Below are 14,237 nucleotides of genomic sequence, written 5' to 3'. Positions count from 1 at the left end.
TTGAGTTTCAAGAGAAACCCGAGGAGATTGATGATAGGGTTTGGAAGAAAATGCACAGTAGGGCTTGTGGGGTTATTCGGTCATGCCTAACGCCGGATCTTATTTATGATGTGATGAACGAGACATCGGCAAAGAGATTGTGGGAAACGCTCAATGAAAAATATTTGACAAAGAGCATTGAGAATATGCTTCATTTGAAGAAAAGGTTCTACCAATTCAAGATGAAGAGAGGAGTTTCCATTCAAGAGCATGTTAACAACTTCACAAAGCTAATTTCGGATATGACCAATGTTGATATCATGGTGGAGGATGAAGACAAGGCGATGTTACTATTGTGTTCATTGCCGGATGATGAATTTAGTACCTTTGTTCTCACTATGATTAATGGGCGAACAGTTAGCTACAAGGAGGTGACCTCGGCATTGGTAAATTATGAGCTGAGGAAGAATGATTGTGAGCCCTCCGAGAAGGCATCAGATGATGCACTTGCAGTTCGAGGCCGTAGTCCAAACCGCCAAAAGTTCAACCGCTCAAAATCAAAGAATAGGGGTGGCCATAAAAGTGTTGGTAGAAATCAATGTGCCTTTTGCAAAGAAGATGGATATTAGAAGAATGGGTGCCCAAAGTTGAAGGATAGAGCCGGGAAGCAATGGGGAAAAGCTGTACAAGCTTCAGAGGTTAATGTTGCTAAGGTTGTTGGCGACATTTCAGATTCAGATTCTTCCGGTTATTCTTGTCCCGCACTGCCGTCAGTTTGTTATGCCGACTCTACGGAGTGGATGCTTGATTCGGAAGCTACATTCCAACTTTGAGGAGTTGAAGAGAGGAGACGTGGTGCTCATGGGGAACGATCACGTTTGTCCTATTAGTGGGATTGGCTCAGTCAGAATCAGAATGCATGACGGGGTGACTAGGGAATTGAAAGATGTGAGGTTCGTGCCGCAGTTGACGAAGAACCTCATTTCTCTTGGGACTTTGGAGGCATCTGGTTATAGAGTGATCTTAGAAGATGCTAGTTTGAAGGTCATGAAGGGGTCCATGGTGGTGATGCGAGGTGTCAGGGAAAACAACCTATACTACTTAAAGGGAAAGACAGTTACAGGGGGTCTGGCAGCTTCTATTACCACAGAGGAGGACACTACCACACTATGGCACATAAGGCTTGGACACACAGGTGAAAAGTCCCTTCAGTCATTGGCAAAACAGGGGCTATTGAAAGGTACAAAGACCTACAAGATGGATCTGTGTGAGCATTGCATACTTGGGAAGAAGACTAAAGTAAAGTTTGGCACCGTAATTTACAACACCCAAGGTATATTAGACTACATTCACACGGATGTTTGGGGCCCTTCTAAGCACACATCGCTTGGTGGGGCAAATTATTTCGTCACTTTCATTGATGATTATTTCAGGAGGAGTTGGGTATATACCATGAAGCATAAACATGAGGTCCTGTATATATTTGTGGAGTGGAAGAAGAAAGTGGAGCTGCAGACAGGTAGAAAGGTGAAGACTCTTTGTTCAGACAATGGTGAAGAGTACAAGAGTGATCCATTTCTGCAGTTTTGCCGGATCACGGCATTAGAAGACACTTCACAGTTAGAGAAACACCGCAACAGAATGGGGGTGGCAGAGAGGCTGAACCGTACCTTGCTGGAGAATGTGCGATGTATGATGACGCAGAGTGGATTGGCTAGATATTTTTGTGCCGAGGCGTTAGTTTATGCGAGCCATCTCATTAACAGGTTGTCGTGCACTGCGATAGAGGGGAAGACTCCTTTAGAGCGTTGGTCTGGTTCTGTGGCTAGTAACTATGAGACTCTTCGGATTTTTGGGTGTCCAGCTTATTTCCATGTTAGTGATGGGAAGTTGAATCCGAGAGCGAGGAAGGCTATCTTTGTGGGATTTAGAGAAGGTGTAAAAGGCTTCAAATTATGGGATCCACAAGATAAGAAGATGATCATTAGCAGAGATGTCACATTCGATGAGGCGTACATGATGAAACCTCGAGTTCCTCAGCAGGTGGAGGAAGATCAGACAGGAGGGATATCGCAGCAGGTGGAGGATGATGTGACTCCACCCACTCTAGTTGGCACTGTTCTCATAGAGACTCCTACAGAGGTGACACGGAAAGGAGTTGAGATGATAGTCGGGCATGTGGGGGGTACAGTAGATGGTAAGGCTTAGGAGCAAGGTCATGCTCAGGGGTCCATTGTAGCAGATAGACCGAGGAGAGAGATTCGTCGGCCAGCTAGATATGATGATGTCATGGTGGCATATGCTTTATCGGTGGAGGTCGTTGATGATTTGATTCCTGCCACATTCAGGGAAGCAGAGTCCAGCCCTGATTCTATTAGGTAGAGGAATGCTATGGAGGAGGAGATGCAATCTCTTCAGAAGAACGACACTTGGGAACTTGCACAGCTACCTAAAGGTAAGAAAGCTATTGGTTGCAAGTGGATGTATGCTAAGAAGGAGGGATCTTCTATTGGGGACATTCGGTTCAAGGCCAGATTGGTTGCCAAGGGATATGCACAGCTTGAGGGGGTTGACTACAACGAGGTGTTTTCACCCGTTGTGAAGCATTCGTCGATTCGGATACTATTGGTATTGGTGGCACAGCTGGACTTAGATTTGGTCCAAATGGACATGAAGACGACCTTTCTACATGGAGACTTAGATGAGGAGATCTACATGACACAACCTATGGGTTTTAAAGCTGCAGGAAGAGAATATTTGGTGTGCAAATTGAAGAAATCTCTTTATGGACTGAAGCAATCACCGCGACAGTGGTACAAGAGATTTAATAGCTTTATGATTGGCCAAGGGTACACGAGGAGCCCTTATGACCCGTGTCTTTATATGCGCAAGCTACAGGATGGTGAGCACATTTATTTGTTATTGTATGTTGATGATATGCTCATAGCTTCCAGGAACACTTCAGCTATTGGGAAATTGAAAAAGGAGCTGTCATCTGAATTTGAGATGAAGGACCTGGGAGAGGCTAAGAAGATATTGGGTATGGAGATTGAACGAGACATAGTGAAGGGGAGATTGAAGCTTACACAGAAGAGTTACTTGCAGAAGATGCTGAAGAAATTCAGTTTTGAGGGTAATACCAAGGTGGTGAGTACTCCATTAGCTCCCCACTTTAAGCTTTCAGCTTTGATGTCACCAGTTTCAGTGGAGGATAGGGACTACATGTCCAAGGTTCCTGAGACAGGGCGGGATTATATTGACTACGTGGATTCTGACTATGCCGGAGATCTTGACAAGCGTCTGTCCACTACAGGTTATGTTTTTACATTGGCTAGTGCACCGGTGTGTTGGAGGTGTACTCTTCAGTCTACAGTGGCGCTCTCTACTACGGAGGCGGAATATATGGCAGTGACTGAAGCAGTAAAGGAGGCTTTGTGGCTACATGACTTGTTGGATGATTTGGGGATTGCACAGGAGACCATTCAGGTACATTGTGATAGTATGTCAGCTATCTATTTGGCGAAGAACCAAGTCTACCATGCTCGCACGAAGCACATTGATGTCAGATTTCATTTTGTACGTGACGTATTGGATGATGGTGATGTCACGTTGGAGAAGGTCCACACTAAGGACAATCCTGCTGATATGTTGACCAAAGTCGTGCCAGGTGTGAAGTTTGGTCACTGTTTGAAATTGTTGAATATTCTTCATTGTTGAGGCCGTTGGCGGCCATTTGGATGAACTACGTTCGGCTTGATTCCTTGGGCAAGAGGATACGTAGGCAGTCTTGCAGATGCAGCCAGTTAAGTTGATTGGGGGTGCTTTGATGTCGGTTCAGTTTTGGCAAACGTTCGCCGAGGTGGAGATTTGTAGAATCAGCAGCGGGCAGCAGCAGACAGGTTAAGATTCAGGCAAATTGGGTGGCGGTCGACCGGCCCGGTCGACCGCATTCATGCACATTGTTCACTGGGCTTCAGCATTGGTGGCGGTGTCGACCGAAGATGGTAGCGGTCGACCGGGCCGGTCGACCGCCAATCTCTCTGGATTCTGGGAATGTTGCTGGAAGGAGGGCGGTCGACCGGGTCGGTCGACCGCGATGGATCGCGGTCGACCGGTCCGGTCGACCGACGCTGCAGTTTCGGGTTGGGTTCTGTTTCCAGACCCGTTTCGTTTGTGAGTTGTATTTAAACCCTAAACTCGTTTCTAGGGCTAAGCTTGGGCGATTTTGAGCTGCTGAAAGGGGATTAAGAGGGCTTCTATTGTTGGAGTCTATTGGAGAGATCAAGTGGTCTTATTTTAGGGTTTTGGGTAAGATTTGTAACCCTAATTTGTATTCCCCTTTGATTTCATTAGTAAAGCTTTCCCCTCCTTGCCCCGTGGACGTAGGCACATTGCCGAACAACGTATATATTGTGTATTTGCTGTGATTGGTTGGCTTGTGTTCACTTGTGATCTACTATTGTTCTTGTGTGTGCTTTTGATTTGGCTATTTGGGGCTTCCGCGGCGCACAACACATATTTATGGAGAGGCGGGATCGACACAAGCCCAAACGCGGACCTGCTCGAGGAAAATAATTTGCAACGAAGAACGGGTCATATCTCTCAAATCGTAAGTTGGAATTGGACGAATTATATATGTAAATAGCGTATTTTTTCGAGACGGAGTCAACCAAACCCACCGTTGTTCAGTTTCCCACCGTCCGTTTTGCCAAATTCCCTCCGGATTTAAGAGTGTTGATGTATGAAACCACGCAGTGAAATGAAAGTGATTAATTGTGTTGACGGAGGTCCTCTAACTCTACAAATGTCTGGTCTTTGGGCAAACTGTATTTCCCTGCACAAGCAACAAATCGTAAGAGGGCGGGTGTGATTCCCCGGTTATTCCTCCGAGGATCAAGTCAGTGGGTAGCTTGTGTGGAGAAGTAAAAGGAACTGTAGTAGTTCTTAAGTTCAGAGAATGGTGGAAAAAGCTTACCCTGTAATGGAAAATAGTTTCTTCTTTTATTGTAGTAGAGGGAGGGTAGGATGGTTACTTTGGTTGGGCATGGGCCGGCGGCTAAGTCAGCTTCCACTTTACAAATGTCGGCTGAGGAGTAGAGAAGAGGTCACTTCGATTTATGTGCGGTGTCGATGTTGTTCGATGTGTCATGAATACTATTGGAAGCAGAGTAATGATGACGCCCATATTGTATTTAATGATATTTATGGCGAGGTGATTGGTCATTATTGCATAGGCGGATCATCATTGCATAGGTGATTGGTCATCATAATGCATTTAATGGCATTTAGGGCAATGTGGGGCTCGAGGTTCGAGATATTTTGTCGTATTTCTACTCGTCTTGTGGTAAAGAAGTATCGCCTTTCGAGTCGTCCTCGCAATGTGTCGGCCAATGGGTGCTTCACCACGGCTTAAGGGGATCACGGGAAAGTTCGGCGGAGAAAACAGTCACTCCCTCGAAACTCGTGAAATAGCGGGTTTTAGCGCTGAAAAGCTTTTAAAAGAGCTAAAACCCGCTACAGTAATCTTAAATCCCTCCCCGAACCCGACCCGAACCCATTAAACGAAAAGCCATTTCTTCCCAAATCCCGACTGCGTTCGGTGCCCTAGCCGCCTGCGACTCGTTCCAGCGACTCCTTCCAGCGCCGCCTCCGGTCGACGCCGCCTCCCGCACCAGTAGCACCTCCGGTCGACACCACCTCTCTCTCTCACGGTCTCACTTTCCTCTCTCTCCGGTCAACACACCTCCAGTCAACTTCGTCTCTGTTGGGCTCCGTCCGCAACAGAGAGAACAAGGTAATAAATTTTCAGGTTAAGTCAATTGTAATGTTAATGACATCGATCCCATTCTAATCACTTCCTGTTATTTTAGATACTTTTTTTAAAAAAAAATATCTGATTACCAGTAATATGTGTGGTTGGAATTTTCCCCACCTTTTTTGGACATTTGTATTTGTTAGAACTTAGAAAGTTTGAGGTAGTGTAAACAGGATTACTGTGACCCTTGTATTATCGGATAATTATCAGCAATTTGCTTTGATTTAGGCTTTTAAGTTTTGAGTTTGGAGTTTGGACATGTAATGTGTTTGGAGTTTGATATTTATTGCTTGCTTGCTTAGTATCTATAGACTGATATTATCTATCATGAATTCATGATATTATCTTGCTTTGCTCATTTAGTCATTTATCTATACTTGAATATTTTATTTTTTATGTCAAATTTCTAGTAGTTAATATAATGATGATGATGTTACTAATCAATGTTTTTTTATTGTTGAGCATTTTCATAGTAGAGACTTGAAAGTTTAAGAAATGAGACAAATAACGGTCTTTTTGATAAATAGGTACGTTTTTTATTCTTTAATCTTTATAATTATAGTACTTTGTTAATATTATGTAATTATTACATATATATTTCATGTTTAGGCATCGAGTATGCATTTGTAGAATTTTTTAGATTTTTATATGATTTTCTTATTATTTAGAATATTTAAATATATTTATATTTGGCCGCTATTTGACTGTGCGCTATTTGCCGCTATTTTGCCGCTATAGCGCCAAATAGCCTTAGCGGTACCTCGCCGCGACGCGCCGCGATCCGCTATCAGCTTTATCTCTCTCTCTCTCTCTGATGGCTGCTGCTCTACGAATGTATGGCGACTCTCTCTCTCTTCTCAAAACCCAGCAAGGATTCAACTCAAGTCGAAGAAAGCAAGGGCTTTTCATGGCTTCCGCTGTTCCTGCGGAGCAAAAAATAGAGGGATCTCCGAAGCAAGTGACTGGCGATTCTTTCATCCGTCTCCATCTCAGAAAGCTCTCTCCCTATCAATCAATCTTGCCATTTGAGGTAAGCAGCTTGTTTTATAGTAAGTAGAATGGCTGAGAAGTTTAGTATGCACATAAGATGTTTGATGATTTTCCCCGTTGGGAAGATGATGTGAATATGAGTTTGTTGTGGGTCATTTTGGTAATAATTGGATAGGAGTGTTGGAATTTCTTTGATAAATAGAGTTTTACGATGAACCCATTTGACGATATTGTCTGTTTTTGCTAAAAGTTTGGATCTTTGGTGAGCAAATGTATGTTAGGGATTTAAGAGAGCTCAGTTCTAAGAACCAAAATCTAAACTACCTATGTAGTCAATTTGAGATTAGATTAATCCTAATTAACAAGCATGCTTCACCGTACTAGTGCCGATGTAGATTGATTCTACTCTAGCCTAGTCCTGACTGAATACTACAATACGGGCATCACGACTTTGACTTTTGAATCAACATCAGTCCCGGTCAAATATTGTAATGCTGATGTCACCATTTATGCCACATGATTGCAACTAGAAGGCATGGAGTTGGCTCTAATACAATTTGATAGGGGTTCAGCAAAATTCACCCTTAAGAGCTGGTTTGTAATGCCAATTTCAAGAATCCTGCATCAATTAGGGTGTTTGGGAGAGCTTCTTTTTTGGTCAACTAGCTTTTAAACTAGCTTTTTCTTATCCCATTGTTTGGTAAATTACCAATGAGCTAGCTTATAAGTCTTATTTAAAACAAGATGGGATTCCCCAACTTTTGAAAAACTCGCTTATAATCTCATATAAATAAGCTAGGTTTGACTAAGTAAATGATCTACCCATAAAACTTTTTAAAGAAAATTATCATAAAAGCCAAAAGCCATCAAAAGCCAGCATGATTTATAAGCTCCTAAAAGTTAGTCCTCCCAAACACCTTTAGCTGAGTAGAATAAAATGCATCCTAAATAATGTTTGTTAGATTTTGTAATTGGTGAGAGCATGCGATTTAAGTTTGTTATTAGCTAAGTTATCATGAGCACCTCATTAAGGCTCCTATAACCGTGTCCAATGTATTAAATATCGAAAATATCGAAAATATTGGATGATCAAAATCCATGTCGGAGATTGCGAAAATCGTGGATATATATGGGATGTGTAAAAAATATCAAGGGTGTCATATTAGATGATGTTTATATGTAACATAACATTGTAATATGCAATCAAAACATATTAATGTATTCGAAGCATAAGAAGTTGCATCATGAATAATGATATACGATGTTTAGAAATATTAGATATATGTATAGATCACAGAGAGAGAAGACAGAACAGAGGAGAGAGAGAGAGAGAGAAGACAAAGAGAGAAGGGAGAGAGAAGTTGAGAGAGAGGAGAGAGGATGAGAGACAGAGGGGTCTAAGGAGAAGCTGAGAGAGAGGAGAACTGGAGAAGAGAAAGAGAGAGGAGAGAGATTCGTACCTGAGATCGCCTAGCGTTTTTGAGCTAGAGTGTCAAAGGAAGAGGGAGGAGAAATATGAGATTGACTAAGGATTTACCGATTTAATGTATTTGGGTTTGAGAATTTATTAAGTTTTCGAGTCTAGTGAGAACCAAAATCAAATCCAAACTCAATAATCCTTACATTTGGATATTAGCCAATATCGGTTGATATTTCCTCAATGAAATGTCGGCTGATATTTTAGATATATTAGAAAAAGTTGTAAAAATAAAAAAATAATATTTTTTTCATAAATATCGTATCGGAAGGGCATCAAAACCGATATATCAGTTGATATAGAGATATATCAGCCAGTATTTAATACACTGTCCGTGTCTTCCACTTAATGTACTCATACCCATCTCTGACACTCCATGGACACTCCTTGGACATGTATACATTTATTTAGACATGAACTCAATTATATGATACTTCATTTGGATAGCTAATTGTGTGGTTTGATAGGTGGGAATAAACTTTAAGCTTCTTCCTAGAGAACTATAGCTTACTGCTCTCCTTGCTGGCCATTTTTGGAACTTAGCTCAACTTATGATTTTAGAAGGTAAATGTGTTGTTTTTTTTTATTTATCTTCCATTCTTTTCTCATCACCTTTAACTTATACTTGACAGGTGTTATCCACACGCCTTGGCAGGAAGCCTGAGGACATCATCAAGCTTGATGCAAATTTATACTTGACAGGTGTTATCCACACGCCTTGGCAGGAAGCCTGAGGACATCATCAAGCTTGATGCAAATGAAAATCCATATGGTCCACCTCCCACGCCTTGGCAGGAAGCCTGAGGACATCATCAAGCTTGATGCAAATGAAAATCCATATGGTCCACCTCCCGAGGCAAGTTATGATGGCTTGACTAATATATGTAGGTTTTAACTTCACCAATAGCAGTCATTTAGACCAATTTTTCTGTTTGTATTCTTGCTTTTACGTAATAAAACTAATATAGAAATAATTTCAATCTCCTGGAATCTGGCTGATAAATAACTCTGGAGTATCACTAAAATTTGTACTATGCTGACAAATCTCTCAACTTTTGGATTTCATGAAGAATGCCTAACTATTTGCATGTAAGAACTCATACATTATCTGTAGAGAATTTGAATCATGATCCAGTGGCCTTTTGCACCAGTAGATTTGATTGTCCTTTAACCTTGCCTCTCATGATTTCTACAATCACTTAAGAAATATAACTATTTCTGGGTGTTGGTCCAATTGATCTCTCACCACATGCGTTGAGATCCATCAATGTTACTTTTTACGACATGAATGTAGTGCAATTACCACAAAAAAGGATAAAAATTTAGTGATTATGATTTTTCTAAGTTTCTATCTAAACTTTTAAAGGTGGCGGAGGCTTTAGGAACAATACGATTTCCTTATGTTTACCCTGATCCTGAAACCCGTCGATTACGTGCTGCTCTTGCTGAAGATTCAGGTCTTGAATCTGATTATATACTTGCTGGTTGTGGTGCAGATGAACTTATTGATCTAATTATGAGGTTAAAACGTGAATCCTCCTGATTTTATTTATAATTTCCATTTTTTGCACATTATGCATCGATAGTAGTGATGTTGATCTTGTTAATCTATGGTAGATGTGTGCTTGATCCTGGTGATAAGATTGTAGACTGCCCTCCAACATTTACAATGTACGAGTTTGATGCAGCTGTTAACGGGGCACTGGTCATTAAAGGTACTTAGTTGGTTTTGTTTTAAATTGTTCCTTTCTTTTTGCGAAGAAGAATATGACTGAGTGATATTTTGATCAGTTTGCCCTGAATGCTGTGCATTGAACTTTCCTATGGCGTCTATTTCTTGATAGTACTTCATTCATTTGTTAGAAATGAATGTAGTTCATTCCAACTAAAGTGTTACAAAATTTGACAGCCATATGTTTCTGGTCTATGCAGTTCCAAGGCTGCCAGATTTTTCTTTAGATGTTTCTGGCATTGCTGAAGTTGTCAAAGAGGAAATGCCAAAATGCATTTTCCTTACATCCCCAAACAATCCAGATGGAAGGTAGATTCCCTGTTCAGTCTGCCATTTTTTTCTTTTATCCAATAATGATGAGATTTCAAAATATTATTATAGAACAAGATGTTGAATAGCTCAATTTTGGACCTCTGGTTATATAGTTGTAACTTTCAAATCTCATATCGTATTGATGTCATAATTGTTACTTCTTGCAGTATAATCGATGATGAAGATCTCTTAAAGATTCTTAGCATGCCTATATTGGTTGTACTGGATGAAGCCTACATAGAATTCTCTGGTCTGAAGTCGAGGATGGACTGGGTAAAGAAGCATGAAAATTTGATTGTCCTCCGGACATTTAGCAAGCGAGCAGGTTAATCAGCTTGCTTCTGTCATTATCCATGAGCATGATTTGTTTAATTCCAAAATCACTTGCATTGTATATTATCACTTTTCTATATGGATCTATTTTTAACTTATATTTTTTTGGCTATTCTTTTCTGTAATCATTTCCATAGGTTTAGTTATTTGAATTACAGTTGTCGTTGAGCATGTCTTGCAAATAAGTTCCCTGGCCTAGATTGTACCTGAGATGAAGTCACACATCTCATTATTTTCGCCATTGATCTATACTCCCTAGTCTAGTAGACTGGAAGCTTTCTCCTTTATCCATTAGTAATTTATGCTGCAGATAATGAACATTTTTATACCTGCCATGGAGTTCCTGGTAATGACATAGCAAATTTCTAATCATGGTAATCACATAGCAAATGTCTAATTTTCTTAGTCAGAAACTACCTATTAGTTCAGCTGGTTGACTTCAGTTTGGTAGCAATCACGAATTTTGAATACTTTCTCAGTCTTCCTGACTTGGACCTTTTGCTAACATTGGAAACAGTTTTAATAGGAAAAATTCTTAGATGACAACTGTAATGCTCGACTGCTTTGCATCATCCAATAGATTGTCTTGTTATATGTTTCAAGAAGACTGGCTTCCAGCAGAACTAATCTTTATCTTTTGTCTGATATGCTTTGACTGAAAAGCAAATTCTATAGTTGATTCTGTGCTGAACAGGATGCACTTGCTTTTTATTGTCAAAAAGGTCTAACTATAATATTAACTATATGTTAAATAGAGTTGAATTGCTTACTTGCTCTTCTATTTATCTAGTCGTAGTTATGGTGAATTCAACGTGCATGCGTAAAGTCAAGAAAACAGTTATGGGATAATGCATGTATCTTGAAGCAAGATGGCTCAAGGGTGGTTAATTCGTCTTGCAGAAATTTAAAAGATGTACTATGTAGTCATTCTTGCTCTTGATGATGGAATTATGTTCATAGTGAAAAGACATTTAAACCATACGGCTAGAGTTTGGTTTGCATCTTCAGCCTTGACTGACATCTCTTTCCTCTTGGTGTAGGACACTTTAATTTTGTAGAGTACAAAGTTCCCACTCCATACATTAGAAAGCACAGGTTAACTCATAAATCTTGCAAATACACGGGGATCAGTAGAAATACACACGCAAAAAGTGCAGTTTAGACTCAAATCTTGCACTTCAGAAAAATGGCATACATATCAAAGTTTTTCTTGTGAAATTGCTTGTTTGCTTTCTGAATCTTTCCCCTAGTTTTTGGAGCTTTCCATTTTTCTCTATAAATTCTTCCTAGCTATTTCCCCCTATTTGATCACCTTTTCGAAACTGAGGAGCCTTTAGCATAGGTGAATGAGAAAAAGATTCATACTGCCTACCACAGAAGCTTTGGATGAATGCTTTGTTGTTGTTGCTGCTGCTGAAAGAGAACAAATTGAGACTAAGATATTTGAACTTTGTATGGTTTGTTTTCTTACTTTGCCATTCACCTACAGCTAATTACTCATGTAGTACCAAACCGTTTTTCAGTCATAGAGCAGTCAGGCTTCAGTGAAATAGAGAACCATGCGAGTTCTCTATAAGAATATCTGCATCACTTTATTACCATGTAAATTTTGTGGGAAGTAAATAACAAGAAGTCCCTCACCCCTTTCATCTAATATCAACATAATCATCTACAATGTAATCTTCCAACATGATGATACACTGAAAATATTGCTATTGATGTTTGTATAAGATGAACCTGAGAAATTTATACTTCTGCTTTCAACTTGACAGGGTTAGCTGGACTTCGTGTTGGATATGGTGCATTTCCTCTTAGCATTATCCAATATCTATGGAGGGCAAAGCAACCATATAATGTGTCTGTGTATGGTGCATTTCCTCTTAGCATTATCCAATATCTATGGAGGGCAAAGCAACCATATAATGTGTCTGTGGCAGCTGAAATTTCTGCATGTGCTGCCCTAAGCAATCCTAATTATTTGGAGGTACATTCGCATAATATCATGTGCTTGCTTGTTTATAAGATGATTATCAAGTTTACCATGTCACCTAATTGTTTATTTAAATCCTTCAGAAGGTGAAGAATTCTCTAGTTCAGGAAAGAGAGAGGTTATTTAGTCTTTTGAAGGAAGTGCCTTACTTGAAGCCGTTCCCAAGCTATTCTAACTTTATTCTTTGTGAGGTTACATCTGGGAAGGATGCTAAGAGATTAAAGGTAAGATATATTCTTCACACTCCATTATTGAAGAAAGAAAAAAAATAGTTGCAATGTTTTAAATATCGTCTGTGCAATGTTTTAAATATCGGCCGATAAATCGATATTATTGGCGATTTATTGGTTTTGAGGGTCTTCCGCTATGATAAGTTCAATTCTAAATCAGTTATCATTTTTGGATGTTATCGCCAATAATGCGGTGATAAAGTGAGTTACCAGCCGATATTGTTGGCCCAAAAATCAAAATTGCCGGCCTTTGGCTTCAGTTTTGATTTCGGGCAATAGGCATCTATTCCATACACTTTAAACCCGACCCGACCCGAGTTTTCACCATTAATTGGTGATCCTAAACATAATTATTTGCATGTTGGTATATTTATATTTCACTATGTATGGTTAGATTATATTTTAGAATACTATACTATGTATATCACCATCCGGTAAAGTCACTCCGATAAATACTACTTATCCCTGATATATCCCCAATATCCGCTACCAAATATAGATTTTGACCATCGGATAAGTCCCTGATAACTGATATTAAAAACCTTGGCAATGTGCCATAATCTTTAATTATATTGTATTTACAAGATTTATTTTGAAAGTATGAATTGCTATTGACAGTTATATGCTGCTAGTTATCTCACTTCAGATGTCAAATAAATGTTTTGCTTCTTATTACAACAACTTTATTGGTAGATTCATCTTTAATATTTATTTAGAAGAACCTAGAACAAGTAATGAAATAATTTAATCATATAAGAAACATATAAATGTGGCATAACACCCATCGCTACCTGATATCGATTGTTGACCACTAACCAACAATCTATGCGGAAGTGATGCCTGAGGAAGCTTTACCGAACACCCCAATTAGCTCTACTCTATTTTTGTAGATCAATCAACCACCTAGTGTCGGCGATGGAGAACTCTGAGAAACTTATTCGAGATAAAGAGAAATAAGAGCAGTTACGGCAGAAAATAACTCAAGAGCACAAAGACACGCGATTTTCGTGGTTCGATAATTGCCTATATCCACGGGGAGAGTTTTGAGTCTTCTTTATATGGAAGACTTCCAAGTTACAACATTTCTTGTGTTCGGATAGATTCACAAGAAACTCTCGCTCAATTCTTACCAAAAGATCTCTCAAATCCTAGATTTCTCTCCTTAGTTTCTTTCTACTTCTCTCTTACAATATGCAACTCTCCTTGTCTTGCTACAAACCCTAGACCTCAGGAACAACTCTATTTATAGAGTAAGAATCATGGAGACAAAACACATTCCCAAAAAAAAAGACGGCGCAAAACCCAATTTTGCCCAATCTATAGCTCGTGACAGGCTAGGGTGATAGTTCACTCTCACCACTATCCCGTGACAGGCCACG

The 14,237-nt window shown here is 39.9% G+C and overlaps 1 protein-coding gene across 1 annotated transcript in view; it reads left to right on the top strand.

Annotated features, from left to right (window-relative positions):
* LOC109819916 (histidinol-phosphate aminotransferase, chloroplastic-like) overlaps positions 5,508-14,237 on the top strand; it is a 9,867-nt gene continuing 1,137 nt past the window's right edge. The window contains exons 1-11 of the mRNA XM_020385891.1: positions 5,508-5,773; positions 6,268-6,321; positions 6,533-6,824; positions 8,964-9,044; positions 9,625-9,782; positions 9,879-9,976; positions 10,194-10,302; positions 10,473-10,630; positions 12,411-12,506; positions 12,576-12,622; positions 12,712-12,852. Coding sequence (XP_020241480.1) covers positions 6,609-6,824; positions 8,964-9,044; positions 9,625-9,782; positions 9,879-9,976; positions 10,194-10,302; positions 10,473-10,630; positions 12,411-12,506; positions 12,576-12,622; positions 12,712-12,852 — 1,104 coding nt within the window. The 5' untranslated portion in view covers positions 5,508-5,773; positions 6,268-6,321; positions 6,533-6,608. The remainder of the gene's footprint in view (positions 5,774-6,267; positions 6,322-6,532; positions 6,825-8,963; positions 9,045-9,624; positions 9,783-9,878; positions 9,977-10,193; positions 10,303-10,472; positions 10,631-12,410; positions 12,507-12,575; positions 12,623-12,711; positions 12,853-14,237) is intronic.

This window comes from Asparagus officinalis, chromosome 8, assembly GCF_001876935.1.
Source record: "Asparagus officinalis chromosome 8, Aspof.V1, whole genome shotgun sequence".
NCBI classification, from domain to species: Eukaryota; Viridiplantae; Streptophyta; class Magnoliopsida; order Asparagales; family Asparagaceae; genus Asparagus; species Asparagus officinalis.
Note: the sequence above shows the minus strand (reverse complement) of the source record. Positions and strands in the feature narration are given on the sequence as shown.